Genomic DNA, 26,887 nt, shown 5'->3' on the forward strand with positions numbered 1-26,887 from the left:
TTGCACTGCATTACATTATACGGTTTTTCTAATATTTTATTGTCCATCTAATCTATGGAGGAGCAAATCAACATCTCTATCTCCATCTCTAAAACAATTACAACTTTGTACAAACAGCATTTATTACAGGACTTTTGGATTAGATTACAGTGTACAGGTTTTTTCATTGTTCTTGTCACTCAGTGTAAAAAGCTTTAAGTAGTGATTTTAAAGATGATACTGACTCTGGTAGACAAAGCCCCTCGGGGGAGTTGTTCAGTAGCCTTGGAGCTCTGATGACCACAGCTCAGTCCTTTGTGGTCTTCAGCCAGGCCCTGTCTGAGGACTAAGGCCACATGTTGTGTCATGGCAGGTTACAGGGCTCTAGTTTGGCTTGAGCTGTGATTACTTAAATACAATTTTGAAACATGTCTAACCCTAACACGTAACCGTAGAAGAATCCAGCTTTTGAGATATAACACTTTAGACTGAAGAGTTTTACTTGGCTAAATGTGAGGAAGTGATAGCATGAGTGACATGCTGAGATGGCAGATATGCACAAACATGTGACTCATCAATCATGTGTGTGCAGGTGCGTTAAATTAGGTGAGAAGGTAGCCAGAGCTGCTCCAAAGGGAGAGTTCACTGTTGGTTTGTACAGTTGCATAACATTATTCTAGTCAAGAACAATAGTCACATCAAGGACAAACTTTAAAAGCATTACTTAGTATCTGAACAGTTTTGAATTCTATTAGTACTCACAAATAACGGGGTGTTATGTCTCAATAATGTTTTATATTTTATTACCATATAAAACATATCAACATAGCTCTCTGACATTAAAAATGTTGGCACCATAACCAGTGTTCACAGTGATGGTTGTTAGATCAGTAATGCTTATGTAATTTTTAATAAATGAAAATATAATCCATTTATGTCAACTTTTGAAAGCATCTTAGTGGGTTAACAGTAAACACACCATCTTTAGTCACGCAATCACGATAAAGATCAAATCAATCAATGCCACATTTGGTCATTGCACAACCTGTTGGCAGCGGCACAACTGATTCCATAAATGGACACAGTATAAGCTTTGAGGTAGAGTCAAGGTAATTATATTATGCTCTATGGGAAAACACGTCCCAGCTGCGTCACAAACACCTTAACAGTTTGAAATAAAAAAACAGGTTGTCTTCATAATAGATCTGTTTAATGTTTTAGAGATACTTTTAGATGAGTTTGGGAAAGAGGTCTTGTAGAAAAGTCACTGTGAGCAGGTGTCAAAGGTAAAAAGAGGCACGGAAATCTCTTTCCCAGTTCTTATCTTTTTGCTCCTTTCTCCTACTTTCTTCCTTCCTCTGTCCTTTTCCTCCTCTCTCTTCTTTCACCTTGGATGGTGGTTTCACTGCGTCATGATCTCTGGCTTGGAAGTGAGTAACTTTGGCTCTTTTCATCTGTCCATACCCCAGGCCTTTCTGGTCTCTCTTCAGCACAGTTGACACTGGCTGTTGAGGCCCCTCTCCCTCTGGCCCCAGCCCTGTCCCTGGTTTCCAGCCGCTACGAACCATCATCTTGTAGCTGTTGCTGGAGGGGGAGGCAGTAGTACGGGGTGGGTGGAGGACGCCGCAGACTGAACTGATGTAGAGTGGAGGAGAGATGTGATGACAGGCTGCTGCTGTACTCGTTACAACACACACCGCACCACTGAAGCTGGGGGGCACTGGGGTCAAACAAAAGAAGAGTAACGACATTAGTGAGAGGAGAAATATTAAAGGAACAGGTTCACAATTTTTCAAGTCTGTCTTAAATAGCCAGGTGCCCATATGTAAATTAACATTAAAAGATCCCTTCCTAATGTGCTTCCAATGTACAGTAAGTGATGGGGGACAAAGTCCTCGTTCTGTGTAAAAATGTATTCCAAAGTTTATCTGAAGCTAATATGAGGCTTCAGCGGTTTGAGTTAGTCCAACCAAGTGTGGATCTTCCAACATTACTGTGTTTTTAGTATGAAATACCCTCATTGTGTTTCCCTGGACAGTGTTTCCCTGCTGAAGTGGAAGGATAGTAACAAAAAGAGGTTTTGACAGTTTTGTGAAACCAGTTTCCTTTACTTTGTTCTAATATGTTTATTTTATTTGTTTGCTTTGAATTAACATGTTTTGCTGTGATGGACAAAGGGGGCCCCTGTTGTTCTGGTGGTTTCCAATGAATAGATGAGACTGGGGTTGGCGAGATTAAACACACAAAGTGGAAATGGGTAGCACCACACAGCCAGACTACATCACTTGAGTAATCTCAGTTTTTGATACAGGATTTAAGTCTGGGCACAACAACTTTGGAAATCAACGCAGCCCCGTCAGATATGTACCTTTCGACAAATGAACCTCTCTCCCAAACTCCTGCTGCCCGGCTTACTTCTCACCTCAAATTTTGATGTAAACTTTGATGGATAGTTTGGAAAATTTTACATTTTCCAATTGAACATGGCTACTCCACCCTTCCTATTTAGTTGTAGGAAGGCTCCATGTTTCTGTTTCAGTAAAGAAGAGTACTGTCATCATCTATTGTACAGCCTATTTGTAATTAATATTTGGTTCAATTTGGTTTAAACTGTATACAACTTATGTTGTGTTCACACAGAAAGCGAAGCAAATTTTTCACGCGGTACAATTACATACAAAGTCAATACAAAGACACGAATAGATGCAAATTTGCGTCTATTCATGCATTATTCACGAGTTGAAAATATTCAACGTGATTGAAAAATGTGCACATATTGCAGGACTTTGCAGAGCGTTGTGTGGGGAGGACCGGGTGGAGCGGAGGGACAGAGCCGCAGCTTGCCGACAGACAGCTGCTGAGCGCCGGGGCACTCTGGAGGAATAAACACCTGGATTCTGCTCTGATGCGGAGCCGTTTACCGGAGGGAGGAGAGCACAGAGTTTTTTAGTTTTGGGATTAAAAAGTGGATTTCTTCCCTCTTGCTTCTCAACCTGTCTGCAGTAAGCCACGGAGGTGCCGACCTCCACTGTCATTACTGTAACCGTCTGTGGGCACCAGAGTATCATGATGTAGTTATTTCGACATCCTTTTGATCCATTTATTGTAATTAAATCACAGCAAAATCTGTTTATTTGAGGTTCATACCGCTGTAGTAAACTAGATTAAGGGAGAACATTCGGGGGTTGTGTTTACTCATGTTACTTGCAAGAATAACGCGAGAATAACAAGTAATTCAGCGGTCAAACTCGTGCGAGTAACGCAAGGCAAAACATTTGCTTCACTTTCTGTGTGAACACACCACTAGAGTGTGCTAACCTGCTATCAGATTGTGTCTCTCTGTGTGTACTTCTCCCATAGCTCTCCAACTCCTCCAATACCTCCCTGTGGCCCGCTGGGGGAAAAAATAGATATGGATGAGTTCAATTTCACTGTACACACAAACAGAAATTATTTGAGTTGCTAATAAGAGTTGCATGGTAATACCTTCCAGCGCCAGGTCTTTGGCATCCCTTCCCTGTGTATCAACCACTCCGACCCAGGCTGCTCCGTGTTGCAGCAGCAGCCTCACCGCATCTCTTTGTCCTGACCAGCTTGCACACATTACCGCCGTCCAGAAGTAAGTATCCTGGAGGGGAGACCATCAGGACTTAAAACAAATACAAATATTTCCTAAAATGAAAACACACTGAGTGGTAAGTATTATACCTGGAAGTTGATGTCGACCCCCTTTGAGAGCAGCTCTTTGAGGCTAGTGATGTCCCCCTCATGGGCACAGCGCAGTAACCTGAGCCCCAGGAGCTCCATGGACCTTTCTGAGTTGCTTGTCTCTCTTCTTTGGTTGCCTTCACTTTCACCACTAATCCCTCTTTGCACAGCAGAATCGGTTTGACCCCGATGCATCTCTGCGGCCCTGACTCTCCTCCTCACTCTTCTACTGTCCCTCTGTTTATTCTGATGCTCTCTGCGATAATCTTTCTTGCTAATTGCACTCCTTGATACATCTTGCCCTTTCTCATCTTTCATTAAATTTTCGTAGAACTGCCTGGCCTCTTCCCCACTGAGTACACGGCTTGTTGTAGAGCTGGATTGTTCGGTTGTTTCAATGCTGAAAACATCCTGCCCGCTGGCAGGAGTAAAGCCTAAAGCAGCCATAAGGAGTGACTGTAGCTTCACTTATGGCAAGTTGGAAGTTTAACCAGTTCACTGTTATTTCAATGAAAGTCGGTCTAAGTAATAGACTTTAAACAAGAAAAGCTGTAATGTTTTTGCTATGCCTGCATACTGTAAGGCAGAAAGTCAATGGTGTTTCTCTTTTACTATTTGCTTCACATCGAGTCTGGTATTTAGTGAACTATGTATTAAGCTAGCAAGCTAACGTAGCTAGCTTGCTTATTTTGATATGTAGCTTAGTAAAGGGAAGGTTTTCTGTCTGGGTAACTCTGAAACGCCATTTCCCACATTACATTTAACCAAATACAATTTACAGCGCGTCCATGTATTTATCTGAATAAGGCAACAGCTGAAAACCAGCCTTTGTAGCCTTAGCAAAGACGTTAGCTAACTGAGTTATCGAGCTTTAGCCTAAGTTAGCATCGGCATTAGCTTTTAGACACATGAAAGCTTAATTTAAGATGACCTAAAACACTTAATTCGGTAACATTACTCAAGTCGCTTCAAAACATTATCCAGATGACGACGTAAAATAGGAACAAAACTGACTAATTTCTTTAATATTCGAAGCTGCTTCAAGCTAACGCTAATAAACATTACCCCTGTCTTCCTCTGTGGTAAACAGCATGTCGTACGTAGCGTCAGCTACGTGTCTAACGGTGAGTACCGCCACCTATCGGACCGGATGTTGCCGTTTCTGTTGAACTTTCTTCCCCACCACAAGATAATAAAAGGTGTGTAGGAAGCATCCTTGAAGACAAGTACCAGTAGTTTAAAGTCTTGCAATTTTTACTTCAGTAAAAGTACATTAGTATTATCAGCTAAATATGCTTAAAGCATCAAAAGTAAAAGTACTCGTTATACAGAATACCCCTATCATATACTGTCAAAATATTATGTATATATTATTGGCAGTGGCGGAAGAAGTATTCAGATTATTCACTTAAGTAAAAGTAGCAATTTAACAGTGTAGAAATATTGCATTACAGACAAAGTTCTGCATTCAAGATATTCCTCGAGTAAAAAACAATAAGTGTTATCTGCTAAATTTACTTATGCTGCAGAATTGCACCTGCTAGTGTTATTTTATTATATTTTATGTTATTGGGTTATAATTACTAATGCATAAACATGTAAGCAGCATTTTAATGTTCCATCTGGTCAAGGTGGAACTATTTTTAACTTACTGTTGTATATCCTACATGTAGTTTTTGCAATATTGTTTAGCATAAATACATTTTAAAAAGGGCATAATATGCTTGATACTGTTATTTTATTAACTATTAATATTCTTGTTCTTTGGACTGTAGTAGTGTACCTTGTATGTGGGGAAGAGTTGGATCATTTTTGTCCCCTTTCAAAGCTTTTGGCCCCCACAGCACCCTCATGTGGACGGCCTGTTTTCACTGATATTCTTTTACTGCCTGAGCTCCTGCTGCTTTATCAATTCATTATCAGATTATCTATCATCTTGTCCTATTTTATGTTCACAAACAGAAAAAAAAACTTATTATAAATATCACTTTTATTATTAAGATTAAGATTATTATTTTGAATCTAGATTTAGACTAATTATATGCCCAGAAATTCTTCAATTAGGATAACATTTTCTTACATTTCAGAAGAGATCACTTAATTACGCTCTCATGGCTGCAAAATATTTATCTGCATGCCAGAGCCGAAGGGAAAACCTGTGAGTCCACTCCTTTCTTTAACTTCGTTCTACTGTTTTCTGAATGTGTGCATTTGTCTACAGGGCTGAAATCAACAATATTTCTCGTTATTAACGAAAATGTGCATGTTTGGTGAATTCAATAGCATGTAATTTAGCTTTGGCAATAATATAACCTCAAGACTGATACCAATAAAGCTTATGTGGTTGGATTTAATCCTGCTTCATCATGAAACAGCCCCCTGAACGACAACGCACATCTAAAAAAATACGATTCAGTGTCAAGGCACTCAACCACTGACAGCTTTGAGTAACCAACAGTGATAAAACACTTCAGAGAGATAATTTTGGGTTTTATATGAAGACACATTCATTCATTTCTATTTACATCTGATTGATTCTCACTTGACTGACTGAAGGTGAATAGAATGATGCAGTTTACATGTTTACCTTTTACAAACATTGTTCATAAACCTCCTTACATGTGCTAGTGAATAATAGTTTTATTTTTATGGCACTTTTCTAAACACAGTTACAAAATGCTTGATTACAGAGAAGCCTAAATAAAGATATTTCAAAACTTGAAATGAAACAAACATAATATCATGACAACACATACTGTGGTGGGGAGGACAATAAAAGTATTGAAACATGATCTCTGAAATCTTTAGTGTCATTTGAGTGACCGTGATTATATGCAGTTTGTAGCCACAGATTTGGGCGAGAGCTGTGTGTCCCTGACAAATCTCCAGTGCAAACTGTAAAAAAGCTCTGGATGGCAAAGAACCATTTACATGCTGGTCACTAGTGTGTGTTTGTTGGTAAGACGGGGTGCTTGAATGAGAAAGTGCTGTGTGGGGAGGGCGCATCATGCACAGGGTGAGAGGGATGAGCTACAAGGACTAAACCCTCATGCAGAGCTTTTGTATTAAGTGGTAATGTAGTAGTAGATGTAGTAATATAGAAGAACGTCCAGGTATGAATCTTACAGAAAAAAGCGCAGCAGCGACAAACTATTTGGATGGTAACAGTGAAGGCTTATACTGCACAGAGAAATCAGTGGTTTTGCATGTTTAGCCCATCATCCATTAGGTAAAAGTGCACCAACATAAAGCACTGCATTCATAAAATCAAACCCAGCAAACATGGGAATCCTAATGTGAATATGGAAGTTTCCTGCACTGAGAAGGTTGCTGGTTGAGTGTCTTAGATATCAGACAGAAGGATCATTTCCCATCTGTAACACATTATTTATACAGTGACCAGAAGACTAGATTGAGCATTGGTTGATTGATCATTTTAAGGCCTTACTTTGCGGTGGCGTTTTGGATTTTATTTTGTTTTCTACAAGAGAGAATATCTATATTCTTCTTTATTTTACCAAAAAACAATCACATATCCTCATCATTTATATTAGTGTTAATGGCAGCCTAAATCTGCCTAAGTTAACTTATAACATATTTGATTTCTTATATATTTAAAAAAAATAATATGAGAAAAATATGAATCTGAATTGATTCTTAATGCTACTTCCCCTACAAACATGCAAAACCACTAATACGATAATTCAAAAGCAACAACCGACGCTTCACTGCAGTTCTGTTACTCCAGCATCGAACTAGTGGTATTTACTGATGTGTCTGTTTCTGTCCCCAGTCTGTGTAAATGTTTGTCCACAGTGAGGGCAGGAGTACGGCCTCTCCCCTGTGTGTATCCTCATGTGAACGTTCAGTTTGTCTTTGCTAATAAAGCGTTTGCTGCAGCAGGTGCATGCGTACGGTTTATCCCCCGTGTGATAGCGCTGGTGCATCTTCAGCTCAGTCATGCGACCATAAGTCCTGCCACACTCGGGACACTCGTAGCTGGGCCGCACCTCCATGTGCTGTCTGCTGTGCAGCCGCAGCCCGCTGGACGACCTGAAACTCTTGCTGCACTGCGAACACTGGAAGGGTTTCTCTCCGGTGTGGATGTGGATGTGTAACTTGAGGCTGGCGGCCGAGGGGAAGCCGTTGCCGCAGACGGAGCAGAGGTGAGGTCTCTCCCCCGTGTGGATGCTCAGGTGCTTCTCCAGCTTGTTCTTGTTCAGGAAAGTCCTGCCGCAGACGGGGCAGTTCAGCGGCTGCTCTCCCTCGTGTGAGCTCATGTGTTCTGTCAGCTCAATTAGCGTAGTGAAAGCGAAATCACACCGAGTGCACGAGTACGGCCTCTGCCTCTTGAATTTCCTGTGTTTGAGGCAGTGCTGCTCTAGATCTTCCTTCTCCTCAAAGGTCTCAATACAGCAGGTGCACTGATACGGTCTTTCTTCTGTATGAGTCCGCAGGTGATACTTCAAAGCTGTTAACTTTAGAAAGACGCTGTCACAGTGTGGACATCTGGATTCCCGTCTGTCATGTACCATTATGTGCCTCTTGTAGTGAGACAGCTTGATGAAGCGTTTGCGGCACAAGGAACAATAATACTGTTCATCTTGGTGGCCTTGCTCATGCTTCTTCAGCGCGTACTCGACCTTAAACTTCTTCCCACAGGTGTTGCAGATGTAAGACTTTTCATGAACCCCCATGTGCGTCTCCAGTTCTTCTGGACTACTGAAGGTTTCGTCACATTTCGGACAAGTCCCATTGTTTTCTTTCACATGAATCTCCAGGTGTTTGTTGAGGTCTTCTGGGAAGGCAAAATTCTTCTGACAATCAGGGCACGTGTAACACTCGCCGTTTGCTGCTTTGCGATGGGTCACTATGTGCCTTTTCAAATGATACATTCGACCAAATACTTTGCCGCAATCACCGCAGGTGAGGCTTCGAGGGCTGGACTGGACCTTCTTGTGTAATTTAAGATGACTCACAAGTGCAGCCTTCTCCTTGAACTGTTTATCACATGCAAGACATGTCAGGCCTTCAACTGCATGAGTCTTCTTGTGTGCTTTAAATTCCAGCCAGCTGCTTAAACTTTTCCCACATTTAGAGCAGATGTACTGGCCCAAGCCGTGCTGGTTCCTCAGGTGTCGGGTCATGTGGTAGGACTGGCTGAAGGTCATAGCGCAGACAGGGCAGCTGAACGGTTTCTCCTTTGTGTGCGTCCTCATGTGTCTGGCAAGTTTGTTTGGCCCTCTGAAGCGCCTGCCGACACAGATGGGACAGTAATGGCCTTTTGTTTTAGTCTTAGAGGCGACTTTTTCTTTCTGACTGCCTCCATCTTGAGATTCAGCTTTATCAGTGTCCTTATCTTCAGTCACACCAACTTCAGATCCTTTATCCTGAGAATCATCATTGCCAGAGTCTGCATCATTCTCAGATGCATCACTCTCATGATTATCTTTGTTACATGATTCAATTATTTCTTCGTTTGTCACTTCCTCACTTTGCTGGGAACTCTGTCCCTCTTGCTGGGCAGACTGGTCTGTGTTGTGTGACATGATATGACTAAGAAATGCACCATTGTTAGTGAATTTTTCATGACAGTCGGGACATGACGGAACTTGCGACGTGTGCGTCCTCCTGTGACTTTTCAGCTCTTCAAAGCTCCCTAAACTTTTCCCACATGTCGAGCAGACGTGTGGGCCGGCACCGTGCTGGTTCCTCAGGTGCCGGGTCATGTGGTAGGACTGGCTGAAGGTCACAGCACAGATGGGGCAGCTGAACGGTTTCTCCTTTGTGTGCGTCCTCATGTGTCTGGCGAGCTTGTTTGCATCTCTGAAGCGCCTGTCAATACAGAAGGGACAGTAGGGGCCTTTTGGTTTAGTCGAAGAAATGGCAAAGTCAACATCATCATCATCATCATCATCCTCCTCCTCCTCCTCCTCATCATCATCATCGACACCATCACAAGCTTTGTCGCAGCCTTCCTCTTCCATCCTCTGTGATGATGATGACAAGGCCAAATCATCACCCTTACCTTCTTTATCGCCAGCTTCATCACAAGTCAGATTAGTCTTATCAGCACTCTTAGACTTATCTTCATCACTATAATATAGCTTATCATTGCTGTAATAGTAATTATCTTTGTATCTAGATGATCTTGTTGGGGTTTTAGTCGAGTGTGGTTTTGTTTTGTTTTTCGCCCTTCTCTCCCCACGCCGAGGACGTCCTCTTTTGGCCTTTCTTTGAACAGGAGGGTCTAAATAGTCTCCTATGTCCACACTGACCTCGTGAATACCAAACAGTTCAGATTCATTTAAAACAGATTCAACCTCTTTACCGATAACCAATGCCTTATCCAAGGTCAGAGTTTTCCTCTCCAACAGCAGCCTCTCTTTAAATTGTGGGCAGTTTGTTTTCTCAATCAGCTGATCCAGGAGAATTTTGTCTTGTAAGTCTCCATAGTTGCAAGGCCTCAGCAGTTCTTCTAACGCAGACACAAACTGTTCTACAGTCTCTCCGGGCATCTGAGCCCTCTGATGAAATTTAAGGCGATACATCTGAGAGGCATGATCAGAGCTGAAGAAAACCGTCAGCGCTGAGATGGCTGCTGCGTACGTGGTTTCACTCTGGATCAGTGTTGTGAAAATACGCTGGCCCTCTGGGCCAAGGCAGTTCTCTAAGAGCACACACTTACTGGAGTCGATGAGCTCGTTTTCACCGAGCGCTTCAACGTAGTGTTCAAAAGCTTTAAGCCACTTATGCCAAAACATGGTCGGTTCACCAGGGACAGGTAAGAAAGGTGGAGGTGGGGACAGGATTATCAGTAGGGGCTCTGGGAGTGGCTCCAAGGAGAAGTCCTGTTTCGTCACTTCCTCATCTACTTCTACAGTCACTTCACCCATTGTTAGTTTTTGGTGTGTGTTTCTTTCACTGAGGCTAATTTTATTTCTTCTTTGACTCAAGTATGAGTATTAAGATGTCACCCTCTTTGGTCCGTGTTTAGGCTCCTGGTGTTTCATCCCATTCGGGTCAGTCCAGGAAAACTGTGAAAGAAACAAACAGAAGTTATTTATAAGAAATTGATGTTTGTAATGCTGTCGAAATGCACTGCGTTATACTGAACAGGTATTTCATGACAGTATTATTAGATTAGATTACAGACTTTTGACTGGGGGGAAAAAACAGCAAAAAGAAAAAACAGGTGATGCTCATCAAGCAAAGACGTCAGTCAAATCCAAAATATTAAAAAGCCTGTCTTGCGCTTTGAGTCCACTGTCAACATAGCAGGAGAGCCTTGCATCTCTTTTGTGTAAAGACTCTGGCAATTTGGAAAAAGTTACAAAAAAGAACAAAAATTTATTTGAACCCCAGAAACAAAGAGAAACGTGCATGAATCGGCTCTGATGTCATCCGAATCAACATGTACGCATAAATCATCCACCTGCCACCCACCCAAATCCGATCCGAAGGAATTATTTTCTCCGATTTAGAGACCCCGACCCGCATGGACATTTCTCTCCACCTCTACCGGTCCCATTGCCTTTCCGGGTGACTTATTTATTGTGTGTTGTACTGATGTATGAGTGTTTACTTTAACAATTGAATTCATTGATCAGAGAGGCCGCTGTCAGTCATTTTAAACGTTTGCTGTCTGCTTGGGTGGTTTTCAGTGAACGCAAGAAGTCTAGAGTCATACGCTGCCTTGGGATGATTTAATCCATCGTTTCCTTTTCTTGTGATTTGTGAGTGAAATGGAAGTAGACCTACTTGGTTTTTCAGCCTTTGACCAATAGGTGTATGATTATGGTCTGACATGCCATCTTGACTGGAAGCTCAAAATATTAAGGTGGGGTTTAATGGCTGGGGGGGTCTATGAGCTTCAGTGCCCATGGGCCCCTGGGGGTACTAATCCAGCCTTGGCCCGACCCCTAGTTTGGGGACCACTAGACTAAACTGTATATTAAGTAGTTAAAAGTAGCTCCAACTCAACCAGCTACATCAGTGAAATGCTAAGTATGCGTTGATGCATCAGTATTAAAAGAGTACTTTTACATTTGATACATTTCGCTGACAATACTTGTGTACTTTGATTTTAAAAGCATGCCTTTCACTTGCAATGGAGTATTTTTAATTAGCTAAGTAAAAGATGTGAGTACTTCCTCCACCGCTGCATTTTTAACAGCCTGTAGTGACTGGGGCCCTGTCATGGGGGGTAGGGGACCTTCAAGGGGCCCCTGGGCTGCTCAGGGATTACAGATGTTGAACTGTTGTCAGGGGGGCCCTGTGTTTCTAGCCCCGTCCCTGCCAACTGGAAGAAAAATACCATAAACTGCAATAAGATCACTGTAAACTCACCATAAGTGTCCACCACAAGCGACACAAACCCCTGCATAAATGTGTCAACGGCTTTCAACCGTCGCACTTCACTAGCTATATGAACGGGTGAGTCTGAGACACAGCGGTGCGTCTCCTACAACGTCAAACTGACAGTGCCCGGTATCGATACGGCACACACACAGCTATCTTAGAAAGATGGAGTATTGAGAGGAGTATTAAGCAATAATCGAGGAGGAGGAGGAGGAGACGAAAACTCACCAAACCAAACTGGGTCACAAGTCACGACGTGTGCAGACAGACCGACAGACCGACCGACAGCGAGCGGTGTAACGGCTGCTTCAGCTCAGTGTAAGAACAGCCGTTAGTATCTGAAGATACAGCTCACTGTTTACATTACTGATAATTAATGGTACGCTATTGTACCAAAACACTGAAAAGCAAAGCATGACGTGAAAAATACGTCCGCCATGCTGACAGTCTTTCTGCCGGACACCACAACAGTTCCCCCGGGGTCTGCCGCACCGCTGCACCGCCCCACAGCGCCGCCTGCCGGCTGGGAGACACATGACCCACGACAGAGGCCATGAAATCAAACCTCCGATAAATTCAGTGGTGATAAAACGATTCCCATCCTTTATTTAAGTAAATGTAGGAATACCACAATGTAATATACTATATAAAAGTCCTGCATTCATTCATTCACAAGTATTAAAATGTACTTAAAATATTACTAGTGCATATATTACCTTATTGGATTATTATCAGTGATCCATTAACATGTAATTAATGGCATTTACATGTTGTAACTGGTCAAAGTGGTGTTAATTTTAACTATTTTAAATACATCATATTTTATATGCTTATAGTTTAGAAACAAAATAAAAATCTTAATCTACAAAGTAACAAGTAACTACAGCTGTCAAATAAATGTAGTGGAGAAAAAGTATAAAGTAGCACAAAATGGAAATAACCAAGTAAAGTACAAGCACCTCAGCATTAAGTATATTACTTGAGAAAATGCAGGTTACTTAGTGACGTTCCACCACTGGTTATATTACTTTCGACTAAACATTTCGACTCTAATATAAATGATTGCCTTTCTCACACTAACAATAAATTTCACATCATCCAGGTGTCAGGAGGGTGAATCTCGTTTTCTCAGTAACACGCCACACTCGTCTACTGGTGGTATCGCAAGGTTTAAATAGGTAGAATGGAAATAATGAAATATGATTAATATAATCACATTACATAACATTTAATTACAGTTACACTGACTTCCATTAGTGTCAATGATTGCTAATTAGTGTGTCAGTTATTAGAGACTCAAACCACATAAAGTATTTTTCTGGATTTAGTGGGGAAACAAAAAAGGCCTCTGTCTGAAAATATAAAAAACATGAGCTGCTCAAACCGTTATTACAGTCTTCACCAGTGGGAGCGGTTTTTGATGAGATACTCTTCATGTTCACAATATGCTCCATATTTTAAAGGATTAGGTCAGGAATATTTTATGATTTTACAAGTTCATTCATAATTTAACATATTTTTAAACTGTTTTAACTTGGGTACTCTTTTTTTTTTTAACCCTTTTCTCTTTTGTATTTATATATTTATGTGCTTCGTGTGTGTCTGTTTCATAGCTGCATTGCCATTTAGGAACAATTAAATACAATACATTAATAACAAGTAAATTCTTGATTGATTATGGAAAGACTCACATATGCTGTTGAATTTTTAAGCAGAATCTTTGAATACTTTGGGCACCACAATTAATTTCCAATTACCTCCATTGTATTGGAGGCAGACATCTCAGAGACAAATATCTCAAAACCTGGACAAATAAAACCCAAACTATCTGCATGGCTACATAACACCAGGGGTAAATGGGTGAACCAAGCCTTTGTTTGATAACATGGCGGTTTTCCAGGTGTACACCACGGCTGTAGTGAATGCACTTTGTCTCTGCTGAATGATCTCTCACACGATTGTTTAATAATTCAACTACCTGCTGGCATCAGTTTCCTCGAATGCACAACTTTATTCAGGGAAAAGTATCACTCAGGCCCTTCACACACTGGAACATTGAAACACTGATAAATAATAATTAATAGACAAAAACTGATAAAGCTCTGGTCCTTCCCTCTTTTCACTACTTTAATCAAAGACACGAACAATGCTCACAGACCTGGTTAAGAGAGTTCAGTGAGACAGTTCAGTTCAGGGTCACTGAGGCAGTTACACAATGTTAAGGCACATCTTTAATTCAGTTAATGTAATGTAGGGGGTGATCCAAAGAGACATGTTCACTGTTCCAGTATTAAAACAGACCACAAAGACACGCTGTTAAACAATGACCATTTATTCACACACTGTATGGGACTCAAAACAAGCGTGACAGAGTGAGGGAGGCTGCTGGGAGGAAGGAGAACCTTTAAATTATACATGAGCAAAAACTTACAGATGATTTTTGTTTGCACTTGGTACAAAGTACATGTGTGTCAGCCTGGCTGCTGGGGTTGAGGCCAGGGTACAGATAGTGGTGCCTTATGATTCAAAGTTCAATCACACTCAGTCTGAACAAGAATGATTCTCTAAAATATCCTGTAATCTTGTTCCACACTCGTTCACCGCAGCTTTTTTTTTTTTTTTAATGATTCTTGTAAAGCGATCTTGACTCCGTCTCCTCCTTTTCCCTCTCAACAGTCAGTGTAGCTGAGGACTTGCTCCAGTGCTGTTTCACTATTTGCTTTGAGTTACACAAACATGGCCGAACTACATACAACAGCACACAAGTAAAAAGGGTTTCCCTGTACAAAATCCATCTTAAAAATACAAACATACATACAGTGGCACGCTTTGCTTAGCAGTGAACAACAGAGACAGATGAACAGGCTTCTAAACTGAGCACAGAGCCATTTAAACACACATGCTTGTACGCGCACGTGTCACACTCAAACACACACACACACACACACACACACTCAAACTTAAAAATAAAACGTAAAAAATAAAATTTCAACAGAATTAGGATGAAATGTGTGGGGTTTGGCTCAGTGCAAGCTTTATGGCTTGGGAGGCTGCGGTATAAGGGGCGCTGACAACAGGCAGTGGACGGTAAAAAACATTTTTCATATATTCCAACCCAAACATCACATATCGCGCTCAGAAACCACACAACACTCTCACTGAGAATGCCTTAAGTTCTGAAGAACCCCCGCCCACGCTCGCTCTCCGTCCGTTATCAAGTTCAAAAACTGTGATTATTGATTGTTACTTTTTTCTTTTCCTCTGTGTGGTGGTATTTTAAAGCTGACAGCTCTGTGTTTGTGTACATGAACCAGTCTGTTAACAAAAGCTGCTCTCTTCTGTGCCGTCTTTTAATAATTCTCCTCCACCTTGAAGTTCCTCTCTCCCAGTGGGAGATGCTGAAATGGTGCATCAGCGAGTGTGTGTGTGTGTGTGTGTATTTGTGCACTTATGTGTAAATACAGAAAACAGAGAAGAAGCGTTGTGCAGAAAATTCCAGGTTCCACCAGTTTGAGGTTGAATTCGCTCCTCAACGTTTACACAAACGGACTCGTGTAGTCATTGCTCTTAGCTCTCGTTAGAGAGTCTCTAGAATAGGCATGAACATCTGGTGATATATGCCGTGTGAATGTATGTGTGTGTGTGTTAATGAGAACAGTAACTGTGTGTGTAAGCACAGTGACACAGAGGCGTAAAAGAGTAGGAGAGCAACACACACACTCGTCGACACAGTGAGGATCTTTGTGAACGAGGGGAGAAGGCGAGTGAGAAGTGTAGGTTTAGTTCTTTGGGGCATGAAGGGCTGTTTCGTCACCAGTCCGTCCCACGTCTCCTCATCTCGTCCTCCCCTCTCCTCCGAAGCCGCCGACTCTGTCTCCTTTAGTCCAAACACACACCCCTTCCTTCATTTTGTGTACATGTGTGTGTATCGTTTTGTGCAGATTTTGTCTCTAGAGTCAAACGAATGAGGAGAATCCCGTCACAGGGGTGCGTGACCCTGGCGGGTTGGTGTTGGGGTTGACGTGCGTGTGCGCAGGCTGCCCTGTGGGTGTGTACGCTCCGCCTGTGCTGTGCTGGGTGACCACGGTCTGGTAGTAGGGCTCTGTGTCTGCAGCGGCGCACTCCTCGTAGCCAAAAGGAGCGCCAATCCCTTTAAGGCCTTTGGGCTGCCGCTTCCAGGAGTTGTAATAGGTGGGGTCGCTCATGTAGTGGTTGACGAAGGAGTGTTTGGGCTGCTCGTCCTCGTAGTCGCTGTCCGTTAACTGGATACAAACACAGAGCAGGGGTTAGACTGTGGCAGTTTATCAGAGAGAGAAACAGACACATAACAGGAGGAAGGAATTTTAGTGTTGAAGGTCTAAAGCATCTGCGCAGCGTCTTTGACTGACCATTCACTGTAGTTTTTGTAATTTTTGCCTTTATTTGACAGTAGCGACAGACGGGAAACATGGGGAGAGGTTGGAATTGAACCAAAAGACGCTAAGATTACATGGTATACTTCTTCTAAGCCATTATCAGCGACCCTTTGGCCAATTCAGCATGTTGAATCGACGGTAGAGGGAGAACGTTGGAGAGAGCTCAGTGGTTTTAGCCATTTATGGTAGTTTCTCTTTCGCCTCCACCTTTTCTTTTCTTCTACCACAAGCAAGACCACATGCTGACAACACAAGTACAGTACAAAGAACTCAATTTCTACTTTCAAAGAGCTTTCTAAATGTCATATTCCCAATTCATACTTCATAGGCTGGTTTGACTTTCTTTATTTGGTGTTTATTCAAAGTTTAACACATTTTTGGTTGCTGACCAACAACTGCAACATCCTCAGTTGGAATCCTTTGTTGCATATAACAGTGAGGATGAACGAATGAGTCTTAAATAATCATACATTAAACCAAGTAAAATCCACAAAAACGAGAGTTGGTCTTTCTGTGATTATTTGTTGATTTGTTGGTGCTAATGTTTGTGATGTGTGTCTTTTTGGCATATTTGCTTTTATTCAAAATGCAACATTGGAGAAATGACAGTAAATGAGTGGAGAGATGAGGGATGACATGACAACAAAGATCTCTGGCCGGACTCAAACCCTCGACATTGAGATTAAATAGCCAGCTAGTCAGCGTTCTTAGGCCACCAGGACGTCATGTTTGTGGTGTGTTTAAGTTCAAATTTTGTACTGTTTTAGTAACACACGTTTCTTTTTAAGTACAACAGTACAGACGGATTATCGTCGCAGTTATGCGTTTCAACTTCTCAACTACAAGGACACCCGACAACACAAATTTCTTTGCTATGAGGCCAATAAAGCCTTTGAATGTGTGAGAGAGAGAGATACCTCTGACTCAGAGACCTCAGTGGGTTTCTCTGTGAGTGTGGTGCTCTCAGTGAGCACGGCTCCGTTGTAGTTGTTACAGATGTCCTCGTCAGAGTAGTGAAGACCACCTGGACTGGGCCTGGGAGGAGACCTGGACGCACACACAGCAATACAAATTGTAAAAACTTGAACAAATCCATGAAGGTGTGTGTGTGTGTGTGTGTGTGTGTGTGTGTGAAAGAGTGAGTGCTCACCTGGTCCCGTTCTTCTTCAGGAAGGAGTTCTTGGTGTTGAGCGTTCTGCTGTTGAGCTCCAGAGCAGTGAAACCTCCGTTGTCCAGCGTGACTGACTCCTCCGCCGTGGACACGTGCTTCCCTGGAGGAAAATAAAAGGAATCAGATGGAATTGGTTCAGATAAATACTAAAATTCAAAGCAGTTCGGTCGCTCGTATGGGGCAGCAGCTAAGAATTGTTTGAGAAATTGTTCTTCTGTACTCTGAGTACAATCCCCAGTTTTATTCATTGTGTATTCAGCTACCTCCCAGGTCTGAGAATAAGAAGCAAAAGGATGCATAATTTGGCACTCAGGCAATAACCACACAGAATACCTTCATAATTTATCCACCAATAACCATAAAAAATGGAGTAATAAAGGAAACAATGTCAAAAATGTAATTTGCTGTTGCCCACTGCCTCCCTCCTACAGCACCTCCCTCACTCTGTTTGATCGCTCCACTGCCCAGAGGTTGTGCCAAGGTTTCTGTGGCAACTCAGATTAACAGCTGTCCTGATGTAACCTGTGCTTGTCAGGGCTAACTTTGTATTACAGATGTTGGTATGTGCACACACACGTTTGTTTCACTATCCCCGTGGGGGACAGTCATTGACATAATGCTTTCCCTAGCCCCTAACCCGATTGTAACCTGTACCCTAAAACCAAGTCTTAAACCTCAAAAAGCAGTCTCTACTTTATTCTCAATTTTTGTCCCCACGGTGACACAAGTCCACATGGGTTAGTGTGCATTCAGGTTAAAGTCCCCACCGGGATATAAGAACATGAAACACACACCCACACAAAGTGACTGTAAAAGCACTGCTGCGCCCACAACTGAGAACATCACAGGAAGCCTGAGAGGAGAAGAAACTGAGCTGAAAACAGGAAGAAAAGTCTCTACATGAAGAACTAAAGCTTTGGAAGAGTAACTGGGCAACACATCAGACAAAGTAACATTTGTTTTTGTCATAATTAGGAGGGAGTTTGTCCTTCAATCCATGTTTGTAAGCACTGAGTAAGACTCTGATTCCTACAGCTCCAGGCTGCTGAGCTCCCTGACTGACCCTGTGGAGGTGGTGCGAGCTAAAATGTAATCGAGCAGTCCAGGTTTGAGTATGAAAAACTGGGAAGTGAGTTTTTTCCTGTGGGATCTCTCAATGCAGGAGCGAATCTGATCTGAACAGGGCTTCAGTTAAAATACCAGAAATAAGAACCATTTCATACAAATTTTGTGAGGCCTTAAACTCAAGTATGTCTTAGTCTGTTCTTACAACATGTTACAGCCTTTAAGCGGCCACTCTCGTTCCAGTTAAATTACATCTCACTTTGGACTGGCCAGTCTAGTTGTATGTAAGTTATAGTTGTAAGTTGTACATTTTTAATTTAGCTTGCATGACCTAAATTAATACTAAAAACTAGTGTTAATGAAAAAAGCTTATTTTCAGCATTAATCTAAAGCCATATTCAAAAACCTACAGAATTTACAGCGGGGCTTCAGGGAGAAGATTTTGCTGAGATGCTTCAGGGTGCTGGTGGCACTGAAGGAACCAGGCTGCCCTTATTTTCCTCTCTCACACGGCCCTTACAGGTAGGAACAGGACTGCTGGAGGCAATTTTGCTCTACAAACAGTACAAGTGAACTGATGCACAATACAAATCAACTTTCACAAAAGGTGGAGTAGATTTTAATAAATCAGCTGCCTGCTGACGGTGACTGGAACAATGTTAAGTGTGACTGTGGAGACAAAAAATGCATCCTTTGCCAAATAACATCCTCAAAAATGTAACACATGCCAACAAATTATCTTTGTTGTATGACAATCTCCAGGTTGCCACACATCTGTGTGGGTGGCAGCACTGGGTCACCCTATAAAGCATTACATTAGAGCATGACCATCAGAGCCACAGACCTGTGCTGCAGGCCTTGTACTTGGTGCTGTGTCCATGCAGTAGCAGTGTGAAGACCAGGACCAGAATGAGGATGAGTCCCACCAGAGCCATGACCAGCAGGAACCACCACTCCTCATAGAACGGACGCTCCGACAGCGCTGCAGACAGGGAGTGGACCGGAGAAAGAGAGAAGGAGGAACACTAATGAGGGAGATTTTCTTTTGCTTTAGTTGCAAATCGAAGCTATGGGTTCTCCCACAGGACCAGAGAACAATCTTTAAAGCCTGTAAATTATACTTTTAGAGGACAGACTCTTTAACTAAGATGCTGCTTTGTCCTACTGTCATAAAACTCATCCTGCTGATTCTGATTCAAACAATCTGATACAAACACTTAAGATGTTTGGAAGTGTCTCTTTCCTCAGATCAGTTTATTAAGTAAGAGAGAGGAAGCTGATTAAATGTCTGGATTGACTTTTCATTAATTATTAAATTTGTTGATAAATATCTGAATTTAGTGTCGCGCCAGAGATGGGAAACAAAAATAGAGACATGCTTTCAGACTGTCTTCTGTTATAATAAGCACAGTTGTAGTTGCGTGACTCTGCCTCTTGATGGCAGCAGACACAAAACGATCACAGTGACTTCCTACAACGTTTCCAACTGACTAGAAATTCAGTCAAACCCCAAAATCAAATCACCTTGGATTTGTTCATTAGCCTGTGTGTGTGTGCATATGTGTGTTTACCAGCGAGAGCAGCAGAGGGTGTACTCGGCTGTCCGTAACCATAGCGATTAACAGCGATGACTCTGAACTCGTAGCTGATCCCCGACCTCAGGCGCTCCAGTGGCACTGAAACGGACCTGCTGTTGGGAGGGAGGAGTCTGATGAAGGAATCCCACACTCCTTCATCTGCAGAGAGACAGAGAGAGAGATTTTTATTTCACACTTGCTTTGGCAATGTAAACGTCCAATGCTAATAAAGGCCCTTTGAATTGAATTGAACTGAGAGACAGAGAAAGAGAGAGGTTGCGTCACAGTTTGATGGACAGGCGCACAAAGACAAGAGAGGGTGCTTCATTTGAGAATTATTTCCTTTCAAATGTCAGAATGTGATTACAGAAAATTATAAATTGTCAAATTACATTTAAAATGACAACGATGATGATAATGTGGTGACGACGATAATTACTGTTATTACTATTAATAAAAGGGGTATTAGCATTATTATCAGTAGTAGAATAATACAAGAGTCTACAATCTCTCGAGTAGTGTGTTCAAACAGCTTGCCACTGACGTTTCCTTCCTGTATTACACCTCTGGTAATCTTTATTAGAAAATTGTTGCTGATTTGATTTGCACAGCAGGTCTTAATGAATCTGGTGAAAGATGCGTTCAGTGAGGTTTAGTGCAGGGTAGTACTTAACCTCCATCTTGATTAATGAAAAAATAAGTGGTGCACGTGATGAAAAAGTGCATGTGAAGTAAGCTAGTGGCTGACCTGTGTGTGGCGTCTGTGTTTGAGCTTACCTGAGGGACGAGACTCAATAACGTATCCAGTCACAGGTGCTGCACCGATATCTCCTTCTGACCAGTGGATAGTGAGCGCAGAGGACGTCTTGGTGATGGATATTTCCACAGGTGACCCAGGGGAGCCTGTAGTGTCAGAGAGGGACACACAGTTTTAGTCACTGTGTTGATGTACATTCATTTCCTGAAAACTTGCCATAACCTTTACTATAATCACTAATTAGTTTGTTAGTTTATTGATTGTAAATGTAAGAATATAAACATATAAAATAACTTTACAAATAAAAAAACACTACAAGAGCATACTACAGTATATACATGTACGTGTATGACAGTGCCACACAAGCACAAGTGTTTTTCAGGTGGCATACGACCTGAATATGCCTAACCCCAACCCGCAACCTAAAATTATCGTTGGTTGCAGCCCTAGCTGAGTCCCCATAATGGGACTGTATAAACAGATATTTGTCCCCACACCATGATTACTACAAGTAGAGACACACCCACAACACAGATTATGACCACGCCTACCTTGCACAGGCTGAGCAGTGATGTTTGCTTGTATGGGTGGTCCATAGCTGACCGTGAGAGCCTGAAGACTGAACGTGTACGTCGCTCCTTTGATCAGGTCTCGAACCTTCAGCCATCGCTGCCAGCTGCCCCTCACATCCACTGTCACCACTTTACTCACTCCTGCTCTCACATGGACAATTTCAAAGAAATGTCAGCGTACTCCTCAACATGTATTTGTGTGTGTGTGTGTATAAAGCATGTGTGCGTACCTTGTACAGGAGCAGTGGGCTGGTAGATGACCCTGTAGCCCTCCACCTGTCCATTAGGAGTGAGTGGAGCTCCCCAGGACACATTGACACTTCCTCCTGTCACCTCTGAGAAGGACAGGTAGCTGGGCTGGCTGGGAGCTGCAGGACACATGGAGGATGACAAATGAAATAAGAGGAATAAAGGAAATCAAAAAGACTATAATACGATGCTAGTTAATTTGGTTTTAGGGAACCAAACTGTCATCACTACTTACCAGACTGCAGGGTGCGGGTCCCGCGGGGGTCACTGGGTGGGCCATCTCCAGCCGTGTTGAAGGCAGTCAGAGTGACCAGGTAAGGTGTGTAGCTGGTCAGGTTGGTGAGGTGCACACGGGTGTCCGGGACAAAAATCACCGTGACCTTCTCGCTCAGGTTCTGCTTGTCTCTCTCCCAGTAGTGGATCTGCACCACAGGAAAACACTGTCAACAACACTGGCTTTGTTTTTATCCAAACAACTTCCACCGCTCCTGTTTTCTCCTCTGCCTCACTTAATTTCTGCCAACTATATATTATTTACTTTCTGTCCATTCCTCCTGACGTCCCCTAATCGATCCATGTAATATACAGCTCATGCGCTGTTTTACAAGGAGAAGTTGGTTATGGAGAGATTTGTTTTGGTGTTGACAGTTTAACAGAAGGGGAAAGTAGGTGTAAGAAATTACACCTACTACAATAAACACGTTTTCCTTCTCTCACACCTAATTTAAACTTTAAAGACTACCTGGTAACAACTAAGGTCAGTGTAAATTCTCCTTAAATACATAATTTCATCACATGTTCAGTGACATGAAATGGCATTTACAAGTATAATGACGTCTTATCAGAGTTGTCGTAATTACTAGTAATAACTATGACTGGAAAACCGGGATTTTTCTGAGTTTTGATTTATGACGCCTAATTAGACAGAAGTGAAAACCAAACCAACATAGATGCCTTATATCAGCCATAGTCTGTCGTTTATATTTAGTGTATATGGTGCTATATTATCAATGCACAGAATTTTTAAATCTTACATGACAATCTCTGCAATCATACAACTTGAGATTTGCTCATTTGAAACAATTCAAGTAATCAGTCAATCAAAAATGTAGAATGCAGTCAACGTGTGTAGCATTTTAAGACACCTTATGTCACTTCCAGCCCGACTGTCAATGCTCATGTGAAACCAATAATCATGGACGTGACCATTAACTTTCAAGACATCGGCCAGTAATGAAGACACATGGGTTACTTTGGTCAATCCTTGTAAGCTTAAATAGAACAAAGGTCATCTGACTATTGTACCCAGTATGATGAGATCAATATTAAGACCTTGTTGCTTGTGAATGTCACAATTTAATGATGCCAAAAATTGCTTTTTTTCAATAAAACATATTCAAAGTTATGATGAAGTAGGTTTAAACTTCAGACTGTGTTAGTTATCATTGAGGAATATTGTTTCTGTGGCTTTTTGGCACCTTAGACAGACCAATTTATCACTCTTGGTTAAGTTTCATATAACTGTGGTGATTTGAGAAATGTGTTACTTAACTGGCTTTGAAAAAACAAAGTATTCTAGAAATCCTCAATGTGTGACTTTTATATTGTAGTCTAGGTCAAATACTTTTAATGAAACAGGCTGTATATAATGAGTATGATATCTTACTGCCAGTAAACAGCCTATATAAATGCATATTCAGTAACAAAATCTGTTTGATGCATTAAAACAGCTTGCCGCCTGCTCATAACGTTACTGGACAGGTGCATATCCACTGCAATATTCTTTAAACCTACAGCTACTTGCTTTAAATCTGTACTTCCATAAATCATTGCATGTCGTTTAATCCCAGCTGAATGTAGAAGAAATATATTTGTCTATTAATGTCTTACACAGCAGCTTAGAGCCCAGAGAAAAAGGCTTAGTTTGACATGGGAACTACCTTGACTCTCCTCACACATACAGCTATATCAGATACACACTAAAGGTTACAGAGGTAGTTGAGCCTCATGCATTAATAAAGAATCAGAAAAGGTATCTTGTATACACAAGAGACTTTAAGGTGAGGAAATAGCCACAGCAGCTGTTACAGTACTCATTCTCATGATGGTTAATTTATTTTAAGCTTAAATGTTTTAGCTTTTAGTGCAAATTCACAGAAAATCAAATATGTATTAGAGTATGTTCTAGATTTGAACATTTCACCCACAGGACATGGACGTTTTCCCTGACAAGCATCCAGGTTTATGATTCCTCAGCTCATTCAAACTGTAATCAGATCATGTAACTGTGGCTTTTATAAGCACAGACGGACGGGACATTTTGTCTACCGGCAGTTTTCTGTTTGTCGGTCGATCTGTGGACCAGTGGTCATCAAGAAGGATACAAAGCCACAAACTGACAGATATTGACATATGATATGATTGATTTGATGTATTTGCCATCAACCTCACGTCAGCCAACAACAACATGCAGCGGTACAATGTTGCCACTTAGTTTTCTTGCTATTACTGTATGCTGTCCTATGAAGTATCATAATAAATGTGGGTTCAGTGTGAACCAATAGATATAGATAGATAATAAACAGATATTTAATGATACCTAACATTTAGCATGGATGTTTAAAAAATGGTTTTAGTATTCAGATCTGTGGCAGCAATTGATGGCAAAAGTGACTTATGTTAATGTTTTTATTTGGTAATTCAAGTAAATACATTTTGTTTGTATACATTTTAGCTGCTACATATATTCAATTGTTTTATCTGCAACATAAATTGTCTCTGTGCAGTTTGGTTTATAAAGTAAAATAAGAGCCAAGAGCTACTTTTTGTAAAGGGGTCCATTTTGTTATTATTCCTAACAGAAAGCACTACAAAGCGCCATAAGCTATATTTACAACAAACTCGGAAGTAGCAGTTTATGAGTAGCACTTGAGGGCAGCATTATACAATCTCTGTCCTTCCACATGCTCTTACAATAATGAGATACAGCATAACTCATCCATATACTCAATTTAAAATCCAAATGTATTACCTTCTGCATAAAAGGGGTGTTTCCATTTAGGCAACATCCCTTGTGAAACTTTATTCTAATGGTTTAGTAGAAAGTCCCAGCCATTTTGTAATCCACTCTACTGTTGTATAGAGGATCTATTTTGGTATTTGGTAAGAGTGTGAGACCACCTGGATTAGTCTAAAAAACAATTTGAAGCTGTCATGAATGAACATGATTATGATATGATTTGATAAGATCAAGAGCACTGAATAGATTTTCCAACAATCTCCTTTGTTAAAGAGTTGATTTAGGATCTTAAGTCTTGATGAAAAACAGCGGCTGGATGTTTGTTTTGCAAAGGAGGAAACTTCTTATTATTTTCAAGTTTTTGTTTGTGTCTGTAGCACTTCTATTAGAAATGACTGACATATTTTGGTGGGAATAGCATGATGGATGATACTAGTGTCTTTAAATTGAAAACTGTCTTTTAAGTATAAAGAAAAATAAATTCTTAAAAGTTGATACTGCAAGGAAACTCTGCAGTTGTGGAGTACTCAAAATTTGATTGACTGATTTGTACAAAATCTGCTGAGATTAACATTTGATAACCTTTTACATCTGGTGTGTGTGAGAAATTCTACTTGACAGGACTAGCATGTTTTGGTATTACATGCTACCCCTCACCCATCATGTTTAACAAGCCCTGTAGAGCATTTCAGTAAACTTCAACTGTCAAAAAATACACTTGCAATGAAGTTTACCTTCAGTCCTACCCACCGTCTGTGCTGCTCATCTAACAGAGTAGGAGTGTTAACAGAAGTCAGCCTATAAATTCATTAAACATTCTTTCTTTGCTCTATTTCTCTCGTCTTAATCTCGTTAACCCCCTCTGCCTCAGACTTCCCTCCCCATGTCCATCCATCTCTGGTAGTTTAAACGTATTCCCTCAATCCTCTCCTCTAATCAGGATTCTACAGGGATCACTTGCTCATCTCATTCCTTCACTCTGCAAATATTACATTCCCTTCTTTCTTCTCCATTCCCCCCTCTACTCTGGCAGAAATCAATGTGTCTAAAGCAGGACAGATAACCTTGTGTTTGAAGTACTAAGAGCGAGGGGGTGGGACAGGGGAGTTGAGGGGGAGAGACAGGCAGAGGAGTGATATTGAAACCATTAAAGGATATTCAGATTGTTCCTCTAACTTAATTCTCTCTCTTCCTCGCTTCTCTATAGGACACTTGAAGGTGCAGCAGAGCAAAACCCCTTCAAGACAAGAGGAGAGATATTTTAAATAGAGACAGAAACAGTGATGTGGGCTTTTCTGTCACATGGACACTCTATTAGTAATCGTCTGTGTTTGGGTCTTTTTTTTTGTCTTGCATGTGTCTGCCACAGTGAATTCTTTGTGTATATATGTGTTTGTTTTCCTGTGTGTCACCTTGTATCCTTGGATGAGTCCATTCTGGGTCTCGAGGGGGGGTGTGTCCCAGGTCACTTCCAGTATGGAGGGAGACACAGCGGACACTCTGATAGATTGAGGGGCCACCGATGGAGCTGCAGAAGGAGGGGGGTTTCGTTAGACAGTTACTGTGTGTGTGTGTGTGTGTGTGTGTGTGTGTGTGTGTGTGTGTGTGTGTGTGTGTGTGAGCTGGGTGTTAGAGTGGGAAAAAGGGAAGATATGTTCTACCCTTCCAATTAGAATGGGCCTAAGGCAGTACCTTGTTACTTCACTGTACCACACATATGCACGAACACTCAGCAGTGTGCACTTGAGGCTAAAGAAAAGGCCATATCACCCTGTTTCATCATCCTCCTCCAGCCTTTTCTGCCTCCCTCTCCCGCTCCCCACTTCTTATCCTCACCTCTCACTCGTCTGCATGTGCTATGTATGGCCTACAAGCACACACACGCACACACACCCCTTGAATATGGATGCAGCGTTGATCTGATGGAGGGAGTGTGAGATTGTGAGAGAAATTGCAAAACTGGCATGTGGGTGTTACGATCAAAAAGTGCAAATCTGTTCACCTGCACTCATGT

At 41.6% G+C, this 26,887-nt stretch overlaps 3 protein-coding genes across 6 annotated transcripts in view; all 3 read right to left on the minus strand.

The window, feature by feature from the left end:
• Positions 1–104: 104 nt before the first annotated feature.
• Positions 105–4,848, minus strand: gpank1 (G patch domain and ankyrin repeats 1). Its single transcript, XM_044191557.1, is given in 5 exon segments — positions 105–1,572; positions 1,574–1,699; positions 3,298–3,373; positions 3,466–3,607; positions 3,688–4,848. Coding segments are annotated over 5 exon segments (1,104 nt in total). The 5' UTR covers positions 4,135–4,848; the 3' UTR covers positions 105–1,259.
• A 1,461-nt stretch (positions 4,849–6,309) lies between these two features.
• LOC122874049 (zinc finger protein 665-like) lies at positions 6,310–12,587 on the minus strand. The gene is made up of 2 exons (XM_044191555.1): positions 12,277–12,587; positions 6,310–10,724 (listed from the first exon to the last, which is right to left on the minus strand). The coding sequence occupies exon 2, from the start codon at positions 10,581–10,583 to the stop codon at positions 7,443–7,445; it is 3,141 nt and encodes a 1,046-aa protein (XP_044047490.1). The 5' UTR covers positions 10,584–10,724; positions 12,277–12,587; the 3' UTR covers positions 6,310–7,442.
• A 1,777-nt stretch (positions 12,588–14,364) lies between these two features.
• LOC122874048 (protein sidekick-1-like) overlaps positions 14,365–26,887 on the minus strand; it is a 221,951-nt gene continuing 209,428 nt past the window's right edge. For 3 of the 4 annotated variants that reach the window (XM_044191554.1, XM_044191551.1, XM_044191552.1), the window contains 10 exons: positions 26,286–26,401; positions 22,090–22,276; positions 21,836–21,973; positions 21,585–21,746; positions 21,054–21,179; positions 20,271–20,435; positions 19,544–19,681; positions 17,614–17,734; positions 17,381–17,510; positions 14,365–16,310 (listed from right to left, as the gene is read on the minus strand). In XM_044191554.1, coding sequence (XP_044047489.1) covers positions 16,005–16,310; positions 17,381–17,510; positions 17,614–17,734; positions 19,544–19,681; positions 20,271–20,435; positions 21,054–21,179; positions 21,585–21,746; positions 21,836–21,973; positions 22,090–22,276; positions 26,286–26,401 — 1,589 coding nt within the window. In that variant the 3' untranslated portion in view covers positions 14,365–16,004. The remainder of the gene's footprint in view (positions 16,311–17,380; positions 17,511–17,613; positions 17,735–19,543; positions 19,682–20,270; positions 20,436–21,053; positions 21,180–21,584; positions 21,747–21,835; positions 21,974–22,089; positions 22,277–26,285; positions 26,402–26,887) is intronic. The other variant, XM_044191553.1, reaches the window with a different exon arrangement.

Source organism: Siniperca chuatsi, linkage group LG3 (assembly GCF_020085105.1).
Source record: "Siniperca chuatsi isolate FFG_IHB_CAS linkage group LG3, ASM2008510v1, whole genome shotgun sequence".
NCBI classification, from domain to species: Eukaryota; Metazoa; Chordata; class Actinopteri; order Centrarchiformes; family Sinipercidae; genus Siniperca; species Siniperca chuatsi.

Coding starts and splice junctions, on each gene's coding strand:
- LOC122874049 (XM_044191555.1), bottom strand. CDS start 10,583: ATGGGTGAAGTGACTGTAGAAGTAGATGAGGAAGTGACGAAACAGGAC.